The sequence below is a fragment of the Microtus pennsylvanicus genome, chromosome 4 (genome assembly GCF_037038515.1).
Source record: "Microtus pennsylvanicus isolate mMicPen1 chromosome 4, mMicPen1.hap1, whole genome shotgun sequence".
NCBI classification, from domain to species: domain Eukaryota; kingdom Metazoa; phylum Chordata; class Mammalia; order Rodentia; family Cricetidae; genus Microtus; species Microtus pennsylvanicus.
Window position 1 is genome coordinate 84978819 of NC_134582.1, and position 19754 is coordinate 84998572.

The 19754-nt window shown below is 40.9% G+C and overlaps 2 protein-coding genes across 4 annotated transcripts in view; one reads left to right on the forward strand and one right to left on the reverse strand.

The window, feature by feature from the left end:
• Positions 1-18137, forward strand: part of Ippk (inositol-pentakisphosphate 2-kinase) — a 68085-nt gene extending 49948 nt beyond the window's left edge. The window contains exons 14-15 of one of the 3 annotated variants that reach the window (XR_012910365.1): positions 8569-8691; positions 13273-18113. Coding sequence is in view for 2 of the 3 variants with exons in the window: in XM_075969724.1 (XP_075825839.1) it covers positions 417-509 (93 nt within the window). In the remaining variant the exon portion in view is untranslated. The other 2 variants (XM_075969725.1, XM_075969724.1) reach the window with 2 other exon arrangements.
• Positions 1-19754, reverse strand: part of Cenpp (centromere protein P) — a 188150-nt gene that overhangs the window by 4933 nt on the left and 163463 nt on the right. The window lies entirely within an intron of this gene.

Genomic DNA, 19754 nt, shown 5'->3' on the forward strand with positions numbered 1-19754 from the left:
TAAAACAACTAGAACACACAATTTTAGTATATGCCCAAGGTGGTACAACTATACCATTTTCTAGTTCCCAAATGTTTTCATTACTCTGTAAAGAAACTCTGTGCCTTTAGGTGTTGTCCCCAGCACAGAATTAGATAAACACTAACATTTTGTTACCAATTTCCTGTTCTGGACATTTTAGACAAGTAGAACCCTATAGTATGAACTTTTTTTTTTGTGACAGGTTTTTATTTAATATATTTTCAAGACTTACTCACTACCTTAAATAGCCAGTTATAGATAAATTACTACAGTGTATCTGTTTATTAACCAATAGATAGATACATGGTTTGTTTTTACCATTGGCCTACTGGAAATAATACTATGAGCACATTCACGGTCTAAACATTACCATTACCTTTTTTTTTTTTTTGCAGAGTCTATATAGTCCTGGCTGCCCTGGAATTCACTATGTAGATCATGATGGCCTCATACTCAGAGATATCCGTTTGTCTCTGCTTCCAGAGTGATTAAAGGTCTCCCATGTCTGGCTCTATCATTATTTAGAAACACGGTTTCATACTGTAGCTCTGTCTGGCCTGGAACTAATCATTATATTGGCCTTGAAATCACAGAGATCAGCCTGCTTTTGCCCACAGGTGCTGGGATTAAAGGAGTTTATTTAGTTAAAATGATGTGTATGTGTTTACTCATATGTATGTATGTAGGTACCTGTGGAGACTGGAGTTACAGGTAGTTTTGAGCCATCTGATAGGACTGCTAGGAACCAACTGGGTCCTCTAAAAGAACACTACACACTTTTAACCACTGAGCCATCATCTCTCCAGCTTCTTGTATGCATCTTGTGTGAACATCTAATTTCATTTCTCTTGGTTATACACCTCAGGAAAGCTGCCAAGTCATGTGATTGATTGCATTGTTAGCCACTGGATGAGCTACTAAACTTTACTGGTCGAGGATTTCCTTTTCTATTCCTTTAGCAGCTAGGTTTTGATTTCTTTACATCTTTGCCAACTATTGCCTACCAAACATTCTTTGAAATAATTATAGTCATCCTATCAGCTGTGAGGCAATATTCTAGAGTCACTTCTCAGATATATGACAGGCAAAAATTATCGCTCTAGCCCCATAATGGCTCCCTCAATCAAAATATCTCTATCCTTGCTCTTGGTCTCTGCCCTTCTCCCATCTTGACTGTCCCCTTCCCTCAAGTTCTCCCCCTACTCCCAATTTTGTCAGGACATCTTGTCTATTGCCCCTTTCTCTTAGGGTTTACCTTGTTACTTAGCTTCTCTAGGGTCGTGGTGTAGGCTTGTATCCACTTATGGAGTGAGTACATGGTCATCAGAATTATCTCCCACCTTCCTTTTTCCTTCCTATTTTTCAAGACAAGGTCTCACTCTCTAGTGCTACATTGCATTACAGGTGTGCACCACCAGATCCCGCCCTACTTTCTTTAGCAGTGTAACTTGATTTGAGTTTTGAGTGTTAAGGCTGGAAAGATGAGTCAGTGGGTACAGATACCTGACTTCAATCTCTGAGAGAACTGACTTCTGAAAGCTGTGGACTGTGGCATGCATGTACTCAAACACACAAACAAAAATTATGCTTTCCATACCCTGTTTATTGAGGCAGAGTCTCACTGAGACTTAGTGATCGCCATTTAGCTAGCTAGCTATGCTGGCAAGCAGGCTCCAGGGATCCTGCTGTTTTTGCTTCCACGGTGCTGAGATTACAAGTGTGTTCAACTTTTTATTTTAATCACTTACTTATTTATTTACTTACTTACTTACGAGACAGGGTTTCTCTGTAGCTTTGGGGCCTGTCCTAGCACTCATTCTGTAAACCAGGCTGGCCTCGAACTCACTCCTGTTTCTGCCTCCCAAGTGCTGGGATTAAAGGTGTACGCTACCACCACCCGGCTATGTGCAGCTTTTAAAAAACTTATTTATTTTTTATTTATGTGTATGGGTGTTTTGCTTGCATGTGTGTACCACATGCATGCCTGATGTCCATATAGGTCAGGAGAGGGCATTCAGATTCCCTAGGCCTAGAGTTGCAAATGCAGATGGTTCATGGACAGGGTATTTTTGTGTAGCTCTGGCTGTCCTGGAACTAATCCTGTAGTTCAGGCTGGCCTCTGCTTCCCAAGTGCTGGGATTAAAGGCATGTGCCACCACATTTGTAAAAGAATGTGTGTTCTGGGTCCTCATACTTGTACAACAAGTACTTTACCAAATGCACCATTCCCAAGGCCATATTTATATATGATTCTTAAAATTAGCTCTTTGGCAAACTTTTGTTATGTTCTTTAAGAAAGGAGACCAACTTTATCCTCTGGCCTGTAAACCATTTCAGAACCAACTGTTGAGTCCTTTTGCTTCCTTTTCATTGTCCTGGCTCTGTTTACATTTCAGTCACTCACTATTTTGAAAGCTGGGCTTTTACAAAGAGACACATGCTCAGTAAGCTTCTACTATGGTCAATACGCTCTTGATTTCTCAGGGACTGATGCTAGGACAAGGGAGCATCTTCATATAAAAAGGAATCTCAGCCTGCCTCACACTATACATACACAAAAGTTTAAGTGAATGGGTGAGTCAGACGTAAACCTGAAGAGCCATGGGAGAAGATCTGCCAGAGATGTATCAGTTACAGAGTGAAAAGCAGTGAGTACAGGAGACATAAAATTGTCTCTGGTAAGCTGGTTTCATCATAACTGGAAACTCTTAAAAAGTCATTGTAAAGACAGGGCTGCCTTAGACTGAGTGAAATTATTAACAAGATGTGTAAAGAATATTTATGTTGGGCAGTGGTGGCGTACATCTTTAATCTCAGCACTCAGGAGGTAGAGGCAGGCAGACTTCTGTGAGTTCAAAGCCAGCCTGAACTACAGAGTTAGTTCCAAGACAGCCAAGGCTACACAGAGAAACCTTGTCTTGAAAAACAAAAACAACAAAACTACAACTGCCGGATCAACAGCTGGATGTAGTGATACCCACCTATAATCTTATTAGCCTTCCTACCACCTGGATTACATGTTTAATGCTAGCCTGGACTGGCACTGTCTCAAAACGAAGGACAAACAATCCACTTTTAAATGACCAACAAAGGATAAAGGTAACCAAATAAGAATATGGCAGGAAAGGAGCTTCCCTGGCTAGAAAGCAAATGCAGATTTAAACCGCAGTCAAGATGACTGACAATGGAGTTTTGATAGAGTCCCACTTAGGCCATGGTGACTGCTGGGATCCTAGGAGGCCAGCACAGCCTCTCTACCAGCGATCATGGGCCTTGGTTCCCAACGTAGTCATTTGTTGGCTGGGTAACTTTGAGAAATCACTTTTAAACCATCAGCAGCAGCAGCTGTTGTTTAATTTGAAATAGTTTTGAGTTGACAGAAACTGCATGTGGACATGGAACTGCTGTTCATGACCTATAGCTTGCTAGGATTATTATTTACCATGGTCCTCATTTTCCCGTCAGAACCTGCTCCTAGGCTGGCCTCAAACTCACAGAGATCCACCTGCCTCTGCCTCCCAAGTGCTGGGATTAAAGGCATGCACCACCACAGTCCAGCCTTGCTCTTTAGTTCTTATTGGAAAAAACTGGTGTTATAGGTTGTGGCTTATGTTGCACCCCTACCCCCGTTGTGGAAATAAGGAGTTGATAGCATTTAGTAGCCAGACAGCCTCGTTCTTAGAGTTTCACTACAGCTTCTGTGTGGAGAGAGTAAGGAAAGGCGCACTCATACACACCAACAGCCATTTCTGTACCCGTCTCTGCACACAGATGCTACAAACAGGTATGATCTCTGGTGGACACTTCTTTTCATGTTGGAATCCACAGGCCCAAGACTAAGAAGCTTCAACAAAACTGAGAGAGAGGTAAAGAGTGTGTCTGCCTAAAGACATCTCTTCTCCTCTTGTTTGACTATTTCCCAAACACCAAAGAGTTTGATGTCCCTCACCCGTAGCTCTGAGGTTCTTTGTGCAGAGACAAAGATATTGACTTCAAGTAAAAAAAATTCTAAATACTGACAGTGGACACAGTGTAGCATCCACATGACAAGAGTCATCTGACTCTGGGCCTAGGCAAGGCTAGCAGGTACCATGATCCTTTTAGTCAGTGTGGCATGTGGATCAGGCTCACACTTGTGTGCTGTGTTTTGGACTGCCACTATAGCAAGCAAAGGCTTAGCAATTCTAGAGGAACTCTGGAGAGGAAATCCTCTCACCACAGTCTTCTGAACTGACCAAACCAACCCCACCAGCATTAGAAGCCCATTTTGGAAATGTTCAGATTAGCACAACCACCCAAAGGGGAAGCACAGTACATACCTCAAGTGCTGACTCCGCCCCTAGCTGACAGATGTACAGAGGGTGTGAGTCCTTTGATTACATAAAGAATGGAAAGACTGACTATCCGTGGACTTTAAGCCATTTTCTCTAGAACTGTATTTTTTCAAGTAAACATTCCATGAAGCAATACAAATAAAGTTGAATGAAGTAGCTTCGTTGCCAGATTATATCCTCCAAATCATATTATCCTAACTTCCTGAACTTGGTCCTGTAATCTGAGATACAAAAACAGTGGCCTGAGCACAAAGTCTGCACCAGGTTTTCTGGGTTGTAAGATCAATGGGGCACAGCTGCTTACTGGTTCACCTCATCTGATTCTTAACAGAGGTCCGATGTTATCAGGAAAGGAAGCAGGGCATTGAGAAAGATCCTCTCAGGACAACTGATAGACCCATCCACAAAAATAATAAAGGAGGTCCATGATGAATACTGCCCAGAGAAGCAAACAACTAGAACAATCTCTATCCCAGGCTCATGGCCACGAACCCAGGACAGTCATAATGACATCACAGCACCAAGGTTATGAGCAAAACCCCAAAGCTCCAGGGAACCCTGCCCAGCCTAGGTGTGACTTTTCATCTAACCCTGCAGATGGCTTGGACCCTTATCAGGGATTGTTGCCAAGCATTTTCCAAGTGCAGAACCCAAAGGATAGGTCCTCCTTCCACACTGCTGCTCTCTTCCACCGTCTACTTCAGATTTCAGAGGAACTGGAGGAGCTTAGATTTGGAAGAGATTTACTATATTGGAGTATATTGTGACAATATTTTTAAAATAAAGACTTGGGGAATTTTAATAAGAGCAAGAAAGTAAACACGAGCAACCAGCTGGTGGCACTAGGGTAAAGGAGAGTAAAGGCTAAGCTAAAACTGTACAAAGGAGACTACAGGCCGAAGGTCACACATCCCATCCCTTCTGGGATGAGCTCTGTATGGCTTCCAGGCTAAGGACAGTTGAAAAAACTCAAAGGACTTAAAGATGCATGAAAATGACCTGAAAGTCAACCACAAGTACCCACAATGATACCTCATTGGTACAATTACACATGTTCACTGATACTTGCTACGGTGGTGGAGCTCATGAGGTGGGTGTCTTGGTCACTGTCCTGCTGCTGTGAAGACACCATGATCAAGGCAGCTCTTATAAAGGAAACCTTGAATTAGGGCTGCTTACAGTTTCAGAGGCTTAGTCTCTTATCATCATGCTGGGAGCATGGCGGCACATAGACATGGTGCTGGAGAAATAGCTGAGAGTTATACATCCCGATCTGCAGGCACCAGGGAGAGAACTGGGCCTAGCACAGGCTCTGGAAACCTCAAAGCCCATTCCCAACAAGGTCACACCTCCTATTCCTCAAATAGTGTTACACCAAGATAACTATGGCAACCTTTCTTATTCAAACCACCACAGTGGATGAGAGGCAGGACAGAAAACAGGGTGAATTAAGAAGGGAAAGCTTCCCTTCATCCTGGGATTAAGACTGTGCTTCCCACTGTCTCAGGACTAAGAAACTTCAACATAACTAGTGAGAAAGTTTGCCTTCCTAAAGACATCTCAAACATGGATGCTGAAAACCATGCTTACTTAGGGCCAAAATGTTTGTGGCCTTGAGTTTAACCATATTAGCACTTTGCTTAATCTTTAAATTTTATTGTAATTTATATCTCTTCAGCCGTATAATTTAGAAAGTCACAGAATCATTCATTCCTGTAGCCATTGTAATAATACCTTAGTATGACTCTTAAGAAGCCCACAGTCCTGTCTGGGGTGTGCACCTCTAGAAGTCTATGTGAAAAATCTGAAGCTCATACTATCCCTTTTCTTTTTACCTCACTTTCTAGCTTGTCCTTGAATTCTTTATGCAGTCAAAGATCAGGCTTTCCTGACTGGAGGTCCCAAAGAAAGAACAACCCAGGCTTTGGTCGCAGTGCTGGTCTAATGCTCCAATTGCTGTTGACAAGTACAGAGGCCCCTTGGCCAAAAAGCACTTTGAGTCACTGTAGCCTTGTGTGGAAGGCAGGGACTCAGAAAACACGGTCCATTGAAGGGTATTTCTGGGGAGGAACCTCTGTCACTCTAGGCAGTTTATATGCTCCTGAGACTCAGATCTGCCAACTAGAGGCTAGAAATGGCCCTTGGCTTGGGATTGAGACCATGTTCTGTGGACAAAGTCTAGAGTGAACCATACCCTTTTCTCCATGTTTTCTTCTAAGAACTGGCCCTGGAAGACTCATCAAAGTACAACCCCTTACTGCAGCCATTGGGGTGGCACAGGACACTCAGGGATATTTGGAGCAGGAGCTCTGTTTGGCCTGTCAACAGCAGTCCACAAGCCTAAAATGGACTTTCTTTCCTTGTAACATCCCACTACAGGTGCCATTTCTGTGCCTTTTAATTGTTACAAAGTGGTTCTCAACCCCCAGGATGAAGTTCTTTTGTCTCTATAGCTATTTGTTTCTACTTAATAGTCTTCAGGCTTTGGGGGCAAAAGTTCCTCAAAAGGGGCCTTCATATTTATATTTCTTCTATGTTTGTCTACAATCTTTGATACTTGATTTTTTTGTGAGGAGGAAAGATGGTGTGTCAAATTAGCTCGTGAACACCTTATAGGTGTCTTATAGTGATATTTTGTTTATGATCTAACATATAAAACTTGTCTGAAGATCAGAGAGTAAAAACAGCCACACTAGTCAGCCATATAGGCCAGGCGGTGGTGGCACACACCTTTAATCTCAGAAGCTACATTACTCAGTCATAGAGGCCAGGTGCTTGTGGTGCACACCTTTAACTCCAGCACTAGAGAGGAATAATAAGGAGGGATGAGACAGGAACTTGTTCTCTTTCAGTCTGAAGATTTCAAAGAGGTAAGAGCTCTCTAGTGGTTGACTGCTTTGCTTCTCTGATCTTTCAGCATGAACTCCAATATCTCTCTGGGTTTTTATTAGTTGAGCTACAGTTGTCTTTGGGTTCTGATCTCCCTGGTGACAGGGTGAGAGACCTAAAGTTGCTTTTTCTATGACACAGTAAACAGTATGCCCATAAAGAAAACAAGTTCTCTCTTCTGCCCCACTTTCTCATTTACAACCACACCAGACACTCATAGAGGGTTTTGAACTAGAATTCACTTTATCTTTGGTAGCATCTGGTGATGAAGCCCACCTCCTACCCTGTGTGTTCCCCTCCTCTTGGTTTCTTCTTAGTCAGGTAACAGGAGATCAAAGCTAGTCCTGGTCTTAGCCTGCCTGAAGAAACAGGGCCCCTGTGGTTTTCCAAATGCGTATGTTCAAAAAGTTCAATCTCAAATCAATTTGAAAATGTTTATTGCTTTTCTCAGAAAGCCAGGAGCTGCTGCTTATGGCACAGATCATAATGTGATCTGATTCAGAAATCAGAAACAGAAGCAACAAAGGGAAGCCAAGTCCTAAAAATGAGCAAACACTGCAATATAATTTCCCAATGGAAGTAATGGGATGGAAAGAGGCTTTTTTCAATGTATGCTTTTGATAGCTTTGTTGAAAATTAAGTGGCTGTAGTGCTATGAGCATATTTCTGGGTTCCAGATTCTATTCTATTAGTCTGTCTGTTTTTGTGCCCAGCATCATGAAGTTTTTGTTATTATTGCTCTGTAGTATACTCTGAGGTGAGGCATTGTTATGACTTTAGTACTGCTTTTTCTGCTTAGGATTGCTTTGGGTATTAGGAATTTTCATGTGCTTCCATAAATGTTTTAGTTACTTTTTTCTAGTTCTGTGAAGAAAATAATGGAAGTTTTAGTGTTGATTTCATTGAACCATACAGCACTTTTCATAACAATCATTTTTACAGTATTCACTCTGCCAACCTATAATCATGGAAGATTTTCCATCTCCCAGTGTTTTGTCAATGTTTTCATTGTAGAAGTCCTATCTTCTTGGTTAGGTTTATTTGTGGCCTCCTCCCCAAGTTATTGTGAAAGGTATTTTTATTTGATTTCTTTCCTGGAAAGTTTATTATTGGTATATAAAAAGGCTACTGATTCCTATATGTTGATTTTTGTATCCTATAATTTTGTTGAAAGTACTAATCATATCTGAGGAGGGGAGAGAAAATAAGAATGAGTTTAAGTGTGTCATCTAGGGACTTTTAAATATAGGCTCATGTTGTCTGCAATTGGATACACTGACTTCTTTCTTGTTTTCCTATTTGTATCCCTTTCTTCCTTCTGTAGATCATAGGTTCTCTAGCTTTCTCGTCCCCCCAGAAAGCAGGTCATCTCACCCCACCATTTAACTCTCTGTAGAAAGAAATGACAAGTCACTGCTATGATGGTTGGATCACACAGCTCTCAAAGGTAAAGCAACTCTGTAATGGCAAGATAAACCTACAGTTCTATCTAGTAAGAATTTCTCACTGTTTCCTGAAAACTGACAAAACCAGAAAATCCCCTTTGTTCTGGGGTGTTCTGAGGAGAACAGAAGGACACATCTCTTCTTTCAGGGTTCCCAGCATCTTATACATGGTGGCTATCTTTCCTAATGCAGCTGCTGTCTGGGTTCTGAAAGGAAGGCTCTCTCCGGCTTCAAGGCCACATCAAGCTATCTCTGGTGGGATGCTGTATCTCTCATAATTGCTTTCCTACCTCAATGGCTGATCATAGACCCTCCTTGGTCAAAACTCTCCTAATCAAGTTCATTCTGGTGTGTATGTTTTTTCAGCTCCTTTTCTGAGCTTGCTGCTCTGACCTGCATTTCACTTAGAGTTTGTCTTATTGTTTTAGCTAAGACTATGAGCACTCTGTTGAGAGTGAGAGGGGAGAGAGAATGTTATGCAGCCTAAGATGGCTTTAAAACTTGAGATTCTCTGCCTTAGTCTCCCAAATGCTGACAACATTATAAGTGTGTGCCACCATGGCCACCTCAACATGGTCAAGGTTTTATATTTTAAGTTATTATTTATTGAGAACTTAATATTTTATGAAATATCAAACTTTTAGAGTCATCCTCATCATTATTATTATTATTATCATCATCATCATCATCATCATTATTTTTCCGAGACAGGGTTTATCTGTTTAATAGCCCTAGCTGTCCTGGAACTTGCTTTGAAGACCAGGCTGGTCTTGAACTCACAGACATCTGTTTATCTCTGTCTCCTGAGTGCTGGGATTAAAGATGTTTGCCACCATGCCCAGCTAAACTGTTTTACAATCATTTTGTAATATAATTCTATGCTATGCTTGTGAATGACTCTGATGGTAGAGGAGATAGCACAAACAAAAACATTTCTGTTGGTAAATGTGATTGCCTTTAAAAAACTTTTTTCATGTATTCTTCATTGAATGCCAACCATTAGTATGAACAAATACCAACCTTACAAAGCCTGGATCTCAGGGCTGCAGAGATGATTCAGAGGTTAGGAGATCACTGCTGCTCTTACGGATGACCTGGATTTGGTTCTCAGAGCCCACATGGTAAAACCAGTTCCAGGGGATCTAATGCCCTCTTCTACCTTCTATGAGTACCAGGCATACATGTGGTACACAGACATATATGAAGGCAAACACTCATACACATAAAATAAAAATTTTAAAAAAATTAAAAGAGCCTGGGGGCTGGAGAGATGGCTCAGTGGTTTAAAGCTCTTGTTGTTCTTGCAGAGGGCTCAGGTTTGACTTCTAATACCTATATGGTGGCTCACAGAGACCTATAACTATAGTTCTAGGGAACTGGACACCCTCTTCTGACCTCCGCAGGCAACAGACACATATAAACATACATAAATACAGGGAAAATATTCATATACATAAAATTTTAAAAGAGCCTAGATATAGTAAAGTTACTTCCTATGCTTTACTTTTTATTAAAACCCATTATCTATGTAAAGGAAGATTATTAAAAAAAAACCCTCTTGTCTTTTCCTCTTTCCTGCACTGGCAGACCATCATGCTGGGGAAATGTGGGGTGGGGAAGACCCTATCTGCCTTAGAGAGACTGTGAACTTCTATTCTGTCCTGCTCCAGTGGGAATCTCAGAATTAATGAGCCTTCTTCAAAGCTTTTTCTGGTCTTAACAAGATGCCATTCCCCTGCTTCTTAGCGTCCAATATTTAGTTGTAACTTCCCCTTCTTCTCACTCTTTGCCTATGCATTGTGTCTTGGAGACATGGTCTCACTGTGAGCCCTAGCTGTCCTGAACCTCAAAAAAATCTACCTGCCTCTTCTTTTCTTAAATTTTGGTTAATAGTTAAGAGAAAAGAAAAGGACTCCTGGGAGAAATATAGCCAGATAGGATGACAGCTTTGGCCACACAGTAAAGGTGACAGGACAGGATAAATTTACTCTGTACATAGCAATTCTAGTGCTCAAAGACCTCTTATCTAACAAATCATGTTAGATCTGCCTCTTGAAGCAAAGATGTAAAACCTCTTTTTCAAATCATGGCTCACACATGATGTTTTAGTGTCCTGGAGCCAGGATGGAAATAGCAGGCTGAGCTGGGCCCCTGTTTCTGCTTTCCTGTGATACAGTTGAGCTGCCAAGGAGAGTGCAGGAGACAAAAGGGGGAAATTACCAAAGCAGATGCTCCAATGATGACCGTGAGCTTCTTCCAAGGTCTTTCTCTACTATTGTCATATATGCATTTTATTATTTTTTAGAAGTTTTACATTAATAGAAAAGCTACCAAGACTGTACAGAGCTTGTATATAAAACCTTACTGGTAGCATCTTCGATTAGTATAGATGGCTGTTACTAATGAACCAGCACTGAGGCATCAACAATATAACAAGTCCCTACCTTATTCAGATCTCTTTAATTTTTACTTCTAGGATTCCATACCACATTTGAGATTAGTGAGAAAAGGGTCCCAGTTTACTATACTCTTGCTTCTTTGAATTCTCCATTACTATCATGAGTTTAAGTATAGCATACATAGTTATTTTACTAAGTGGCTTCCATGTTTTGTTGAGAGAATTTTTAAGAACATTTTTTATTTGGGTCCTGGCATAGCCCCTGCTTTACAATCTGGCCACAGACCACAGAGACAGCTCCATAAACACTCATCATTGCTGCCTTCATTGTGGCCTGGCAGGGAGATGGGAACAGCCTATTATGGCCTCCAAACTTGAAGGAGATAATGGGGGAGTAGCAACTACTGTGTTTCTACCCATTTATCTATAAAACACTTTATAACCAGTTATATTTCAACACTGAATAACTCTTGAATTAGACAAAATGAGGGGGAAGTTTAAAAAACAAAACAAAACAAAAAAAACCCAAAAACCAATCATTGGCTGTTCTAAAATGACTTTGTTTTCCTAAAGCACCCTGAGTGAAATACTTCAGATCATCCTATTCATGGCCTACCAACATGAGAAGTCTGGACAGATGCATTAATTTGAAATGATGTAGCACGATGTGTGTGTGCACATGCGTGAGATCACAGAAGGTTTTGCCAGCATTTTGTTTTCTGACAAAGCTCCACCTGTTCATGGGGACCCAGCTTACCTGTGTCTACAGTGCCTTACAGTGCAGCCCCTGCCCCAAGGAAACAGACTTTCTGACTTTGAAACTGAAAGGCAGGCGAGGGAGCCAACAGGGCATACTGAGTGACTGGTAGGAGGGTGCTTCATTCTCATTGGCCAGGTATCATCTCAACAGCTAAAGCCCTACCAGGAGCAACAGGATCCATTTAAATTTATATTCTGCTTAAGCTAATGTGAACTGATTCTACCACCATCTATGTTGCCACACAAGAGTTTTATCAAGTAACACAAGTGAGTCAGGCGGTGGTGGCACACCTTTAAATCCCAGCACTCAGGAGGCAGAGGCAGGTGGATCTTTGTGAGTTCAAGCCCAGCCTGGTCTACAGAGTGAGACCAGGCTGTTTAAAAGGAAAACTTTTCCATGACAGGCTCCAAAGCTGCACAGAGAAACCCTGTTTCAAAAAAACAAAACAAAACAACAAAAACTAACACACACACACTGGTTCATGAGAATTGTCTGTATTCTGTCAATCATGTTTTAAATAAATGCTGATTGGCCAGGCAAGAAGTATAGGTCAACCAGACAGGAAGTAGAGGCGGGGTGATTAGAACAGGAGAATGCTGGGAAGGAGGAAGCCCATTGCCCCAACTCCTGCCCAGACTCAGAAGAAGCAACATGTGAGCTACCCTGATGAGAAAGGTACTGAGCCATGTGGCTAACATAGATAAGAACAATGGGTTAATATAAGCTACAAGAGCTAATAAGAAGCCTGAGCTAATGGGCCAATCAGTTTATATTCTTATGGAGACTTCTGTGTGATTTTTCTTTGGGGCTTGCTGGCTGTGGGGTACTGGGCGGGACAGAAACCCCAACAAGCTGGCCCTCGTGTATAACACACACGAACAAACCACAATACATCATGAGATGTGAATTAAAACACAAAGGTACAACAGTTAAGTAGCTAAAAATAATGAACAAAACCAGTGCTGAAACAAATATGAGCAATTGGAGCCCTCATCCACTGCTTGAGTAAATTGGCAGTTCCTTTGGGAAACCGCTGACATATACTCAAGCCAACAGATATATATCCCACTATTAATGCCAAACCTAAACTGTACTTGTTCTTACACACTCACAGCACTCTTTATTGTAGCTGGAAGTGCCAGGACCTAGGAACAGGATGGTAGATCATTTGTGAATTCCATACAGTGATGAGATGAATAATCTCTGATTACACACACAGTGCTCCTCCACCCCATTCTACCCATGCAGGTCTACAACAGGCTAGTCTCTCCACCAGAAGCCTGGGAGGAGGAAAGTGTTTCTGGGAACTGCTCTTTCTCTGTTTCCTATTTGGGTGGTGGCTATACAAACTCCTTTTGGGGAAAAAAAAAATTGTTCAACTGTGTATTTATAAGATATACCCTTTTTTTTGTTTTATTTTTCTAGAAGTAAAAAGACAAAAGGCAGCATGCAAGACCTCATGTGGCATAAAACTTGATGGAATAAGCAGACAAGTAAAGAAACTTATCGCTACAGTATTGCTTTGTCAACTTTTCAAGGTGCTCTGTGTCTAGGATACTGTGCTGGAGGGGCAGTCACCGTGTCTTGTCTGCGTTGTGTTGAACAGGGTGGCATCATACTAAGTTTTATGGCTTATACACAGTGAGCTCTGACTCTGTTCTGAGAGATATTTTTTGTGCTTTTCTTTTCTCTTGGGATTTCAATATTTAAAGCAAAGCTACCTGAAAATATAGAGTTTTTAATGTTGACCCCACCAGTTAGCTCATTTATACATACTATTAAGTGCTCATTTCTTTATCTTGAGCTATGGTTCATATGCTTTGACTCAAATGGAGTTAGTTGTATTGCATTTTAAATAAATGAACAAGAATTATAGCTTAGATATCTTTGTTATATGAAGATTTAGTTGTAGACATTTGTTTTTAAATATTTTTGAACTTCTATTTGTCTTTAAAAACGTTCCTCTATTACTAATTCAGCTTGGGTCAATTAAAAGTAAATAATGTATTTCAGCGATAATTCAGTTAGAATGTAGGGTTAAATAAACTTGCAGTGACATAGTAATTTCCAGAAGCTGAGGCTGACCAGGGAAATAGCAAAGGGTTGTACCGTTCTTAGCTGTTTGGAAACAGACAGATGCTGTTTGAGGTCTGGGAAGGATAAGGGCCCTGGAGGCCTGGAGGCTTGCATAACCACCACTGCTTATGCAGCCCTGGCCAGCAGCAGGAATGGAAACAGAGAGTGTGAGCCAAAATAGTCAAGCTGCAAGGTTTTTTTTTTCCTCTTTTTCTTTTTTCCCCACTTAAAGACAGAACAGCCAAAAGTCAGATTTTAGTTTTTAAAAAGTTATACTTCAGTTGCCAACAGGAAACCTATAGTATTTTAAACATCAAGTATCTTTAATACAAATCTTGTTTATATATTTGTAGCAGGAAGAAACTCCTAATTTACAAGTACTGAATACTAAGGAGACATGTTGGACTGTTTTTACCAAAGAAGAAAACACACCTAGGAGAAACTAAAGTTGGAGTCTGAAAACAAAATAAAAAGCCTTTAGAACAAGCAATTACAATTTGTTAGGTTTGCAGAATTAGAGCCACTGGGAACCTGAGCAGACATGGCCTCACTCAATGCCTCATCACAGTGTCCAGTCACTACTTAAAGTTCTCTCAAGGGCATTTGCAAATAGACTTGGGTTGTTTTTGTCCCACAGAATGAGATAATGATGTTCGTATAAAGAGCTTATGCTAACATATGGACATATGAAATCATTTACTTAATTACAGCTTGCAGCAAGGAAGGGCTCAAGTGCACCATGGTGTCCTTGGGGAGCCCATCTGCACATTCTTAGAGAAAGAATCTGCCCACTTGTTGGGAATGTGGAGCAGGAAATACAGGTGATATACCATGTGGTTTTTGTTTATCAGATAAACATATTATTTAAAATTTATTGCTACAACACAATTAAAAGATAGTATAGCCACCCAGACATGGCAGCACATGCCTGTAATTCTAGCATTTGAGAGACTGAGACAGGATGACTGCAAGACGGTTCTACATTGGTGAATTCCAGGGCAGCCAGATTTATATAGTGAGACTCTCAGAAAGCACAAAATAAGACAGAATACAAACTTGAAAAGCTTCAGAAAATATGAACTTGTAGTCCCCTCCTCTTTCTTGAGACAGGGTCTCACTGTACAGTCATGGTTGGTCTCTAGCTCAGAGACTTACCTGCTTCTGCCTCATTGAGTGCATCATGCCTGGTTACACTGGTTGTTTTCCATTTGTAATATAAGATTTCATAAAATAAAGCAGCTTAGATAGGTTTTCAATCTGAGCTATCATAAATAGCTGGAAATTAAAAAAAATAGATCTATATGATACTTTGTCTGAAACTTTCTTTACAAGTATAAGTAGTCATTTATACCTATTAGGATACCTCATAAAATGGCAGACAATAACAAATGAGGTGAGAATACGGGAAAGGTTTTTTATCTTGTAAAATCAATTAGGTATTTTCTTTTGCTCTTTTAAAGCATATTTGCATTCTGAAGTGATACATTCACATAAAAAGCAGAGTGAAAATCATTCCTTTAAATTTCATAGAAAAGCAATCTATTCATTTATTCATAGCTGTGCAGTCTGATTTCCATGGGAGCTTCACGGGGGCAGTGTGCTATTTGCAGTGGTGTGAGTCTTTCAGCTTCCTGTATCATTAAATCTGAGCTCCAATGCTGTGATTTAATTCCAGAGAGGGATGGCTGACAACCCTCCTCTTTAATGTGGGTTACCCTTAGGATTATCTATTTTTTTCTCCCCTCACTTGCCCTGTTCCCCTCTACAGAGAGAATGTTACATGTTACATCATTTAAGTCCTGGGCTGGGAAGAAGAAGTGAGGATGTTGGACTTGGTAACATTGTTTTTTTTTTTTTTTTTTTTAGCTTTTTCCCTGAGCCCACATGTCCTGGGAGTTGGGACATGGAGAGGAAGAAGGTACAAGAGAAGAGGCTCTTTTAGACATACAGTTGCTTGTTCTTTTAATTTTAATAAAATGCATATGACATAAATTATTTAAAGTGGCCAATTTGCTGACACTCAGGACATACTGAATGCTCTTTTACCACCTACTTGCTGCTATTCCCAAAGTATGTTTATGACTTCAAAGGAGAAGTTGCACTCACTCATCAGCTCATTTTACTCTCCCCTCTGAAAACTCTCAACAGCCCTCACCCATTCGTTTCATTTTTTTTTTTGTGGCAGGTAGGGAAGCTCAGTTGAGACAAGGTCACACTATGTAGCCATGGCAGTCCTGGAACTCCAGTTCAGCCGTGTGTAGACAGGCTGGCCTTGAATTTACAGAGATCCACCTGTTCTGCCTCCCGAGTGCTGGGATTTAAGGTGTGTGCCATCACAGCCAGCCCTTTCACTTACATTTCTCTGAATTTATCTATCTTACATAATTCATAGACATAGGATCAAAAATATACAACTTTTAATGTTTGGCTTTTTCAGCAAAGCCAGTCTAGAAAGACTCTTTAATACTGCATTTCTTTTTATGCCTGAAAAATATTCCTTTGCATGTAAATATTATATTTTGTTTAGATGCTTTAAAAAATAACATATATCCTTGCTGAGAGTCTCACTTTTTCCTACCCTATTTCCTGTGAATGGATCATTCTTTGCTGTGTCTTTTGACTTTTTTTTCTTTTTTGCTGTTGCGAAATGCTGGGCTATATTTAATTTTAATGAGGAAGGTTTATTTGGGTTCAGTTTCAGGGATTACAGTCCATCGTGGTGGAGAAAGGCATGACAGCTGGACTGGCTGTATCCACAGCACTGGGAGTGGGAGGTGGCTTGTTCACCCAGTATAGACAGATGTGGAAGCCGAACTGAACTGGTTCTTTTCATACTGGAGTGTCCTTGCCCTAAAGGTCAACTGAGAAATACATTGGCATGTTTAGCGACTCCCAGCCTGATGCACTATGACTGTAGTCTTGTTTGTAGGTGATCGCTGTGATGTCTCTAGAATACTGTTCTGTTCACAGCCAATTGCCCAGCAGAGTCCTATAAATCCCTGGAGCCCAGAAGAAGAGAAAAACAATATGAAACTAAATTGTCCTGGCCCTTGGAGGTTGGCATTGAGGTGGGCACTTTTCGGTGCTAAGATAGTCCATAGTTCTGCCTTTACCCTAGAGGGGTAGGCCTGGTCCCTGGCTAGTCTCTTCTTAGCAGGCATCAGTCATGGACATGCAGAGACTGTTTCTCTTTGTGTATGCAGTGATCCTTCCAAATATTATTTCTCCCTCCTATTCCTCTTTCCAGTTTTTTTCCTTTTGGGGTTCTGACTATCTGCTGTATACCTTTTCAGCAGTCCCTTGCGTGTACAGGCTTTGGTAGCGCATGAAACTGCCCATCTCAGAAAGGTGCTACAGCCACGGGGTGTAAGCGTGACAGATCAGGTGCTGCACTGCTCCCCTGGGGAACCATCAACGCTGCTCAGAATACATAGCACAGTACTGGAAAGAGGTTTGTATCTGTCCCCTAACTTGAGCAAGCTGCATCAAGAACATGGGCTGCTATCCTCATGTCATTGCCAGCATGGGGAATAATGATGTTTTCCTCTGAAATCCAGGGGCTCTCTCTCACCCAGTACTCTTCAGCTACTGCTAAGTATCTGATTTGATCCTAGGGTTCAGCATGGTTTATTCTGTCAAATTTGACAGTTTTTTGGTGATTTCAGTAGAAAAACTGCTCTGGGGATGCCCTACTTTGTTGTTCTGTGACATCACAGTGGTTTGTGAGTTTCAAGTTTGTCATACAACTCAACAGTTCCACCTCTAGGAACTCAACCATGGGAAATAAAGCACATTTGTATACAAACTTGTGTGTGAATGTTCATGGTAGAGTTATTCATGACAGACAAATAATTCCAAATAATCCAATTTCCCTAAACTGGTAAGTAGCCAAACAGGTATGGCTTATTAATAGCCAGAGTTTCTCTGGTCAATAAAAATAAAGTACTCATACCCACTAAAACACGGATAAACCCCCAACACAATTACAAGTGAAAGAAGCTGGACACAAAGATGCTACTTTAGGTAGAATAAATGTCCAGCAAAGGTCATCTACAGGCATAGAAGGGACATAGAAGTTTTGCTTTGCTGTTGTTATTGTGATTAGGGATTTCTCAAATCTATCTCCTACTTTTCTTCTTTAACTATATTTAACATGCTGTTTGACTAATCCCTATTCTTTTGTTTTGTTTTGTTTTTCTGAGACAACGTTTCTCTGTGTATCCCTGGCTGTCTGGAACTTATTCCATAGACCAGACTTGCCTTGAACTCAGAGATCTGCCTGCCTCTGCCTCCCAAGTGCTTGGATAAAAGACATGCACCACCATCACCAGGCTTAATTTTTTTAAAATTCAAATGACCTTTTAAAAATATACAGATGCAATTTGTTTCTATAACTTTTAAAAAACAAAACCACTTTCTTAAAGAGTTTTTATTTATTATAGAACACTTTGACAACTTTTTATTTGTAATTATATCCAGATTGTCCTATAATTTTCACTTAATAGATGCTTATTATTTCAAGTAATAAAAAATTCTTCCATGTGTTCTCTTCTGCTAGTGCCATTGTTTTCCCTATGGAATTTTTGTTCAATCCTGAAATTTATGAATGCAATTGACTTACAAATAAAAAAGCTAAAGGAAATCCAGTCAAAAGGAATGTAGTGAAATTAGTGAGTAAAGAGCATGACTAAGAGGGCTGGAGAGACGGCTCAGTAGTTAAGAGAACAGGTAGTTAAGGCTGCATAAGCATGCGGACCTTCGTTTAGTTGCCAGTTCCCATGGAATAAGCTGGGTATGGTTTCTTGAGTGCCTGTAACTCCACTGCTGTATGGGGCAGAGATAGGAAGTTCACTGGGGATTGCTGCTGCCAGTCAAACTAAAAATATGAGCTACAGGCTGGGGGAGGGACCCTGTTTCAAATGAATATGGCAGAGAGAGAGGAGGACACCTAGCGTCTTCCTTTGGCCTTTGTGTATGTGCCCACAGGTCCGAGTGCACATGCTATCAGGGTTTTGTTGAGAAAACAGCATCACATACATGGTAGACATCACACACACAGACAAAAAGCTGGGCAGTGGTGGCACATGCCTTTAATCCCAGCACTCAGGAGGCAGAGGCAGGCGGATCTCTGTGAGTTTGAGACCAGCCTGGTCTACAAGAGCTAGTTCCAGAACAGGCTCCAAAACTACAGAGAAACCCTGTCTCGAAAAGAAAAAAAAAAAAAAGGTAGACATCTGAACGGCACATGAAGAGGGTGCGACTGACACTGGAATGGCTGTGGTATGATCACTCTTTGATTCATGTGTGACCCAGCATGAAGCCTTCATAGGACTTGTGAGGAGCTCAAGATGACAAAAAGCATCAGGTCCGAGACAGAGATCTTGGTCACGGCTGAGTGTTCAGCCATTGCTAATGTTCCTCTCCTGCAATCAAGAAGCTGCTATTTTCAGCATGTAAACATGCTGTTATGAATTATAGATACCAAATGGCATACCATCATAAGCCGATGGCACAGCTCCTGCAACTCATATGCTGGTGATTTCATCGTGAAAATATTGTTTGTTTCACTAAAGCCTGCTTGAAATTAGCCAGTTTAAATGCAGAACCAACAGTTACCTACTAAGGACAGAGTAAATGTGGAATAACTAATGCTTTTAAACTACCTCCAAATAAAAGAAAGAAAAGGCACCTCTCCATAATTTCAGAACTGATTTTCAAAAACTGCTAAGAATAAAAGCAAACACTAATTTTTAAAGTTTGTATATAGATGGGTGTGGTGGTGTATGCCTTTTAATCTTAGCTCTTGGGAGCCAGAGGCAGGTGGTCTCTGA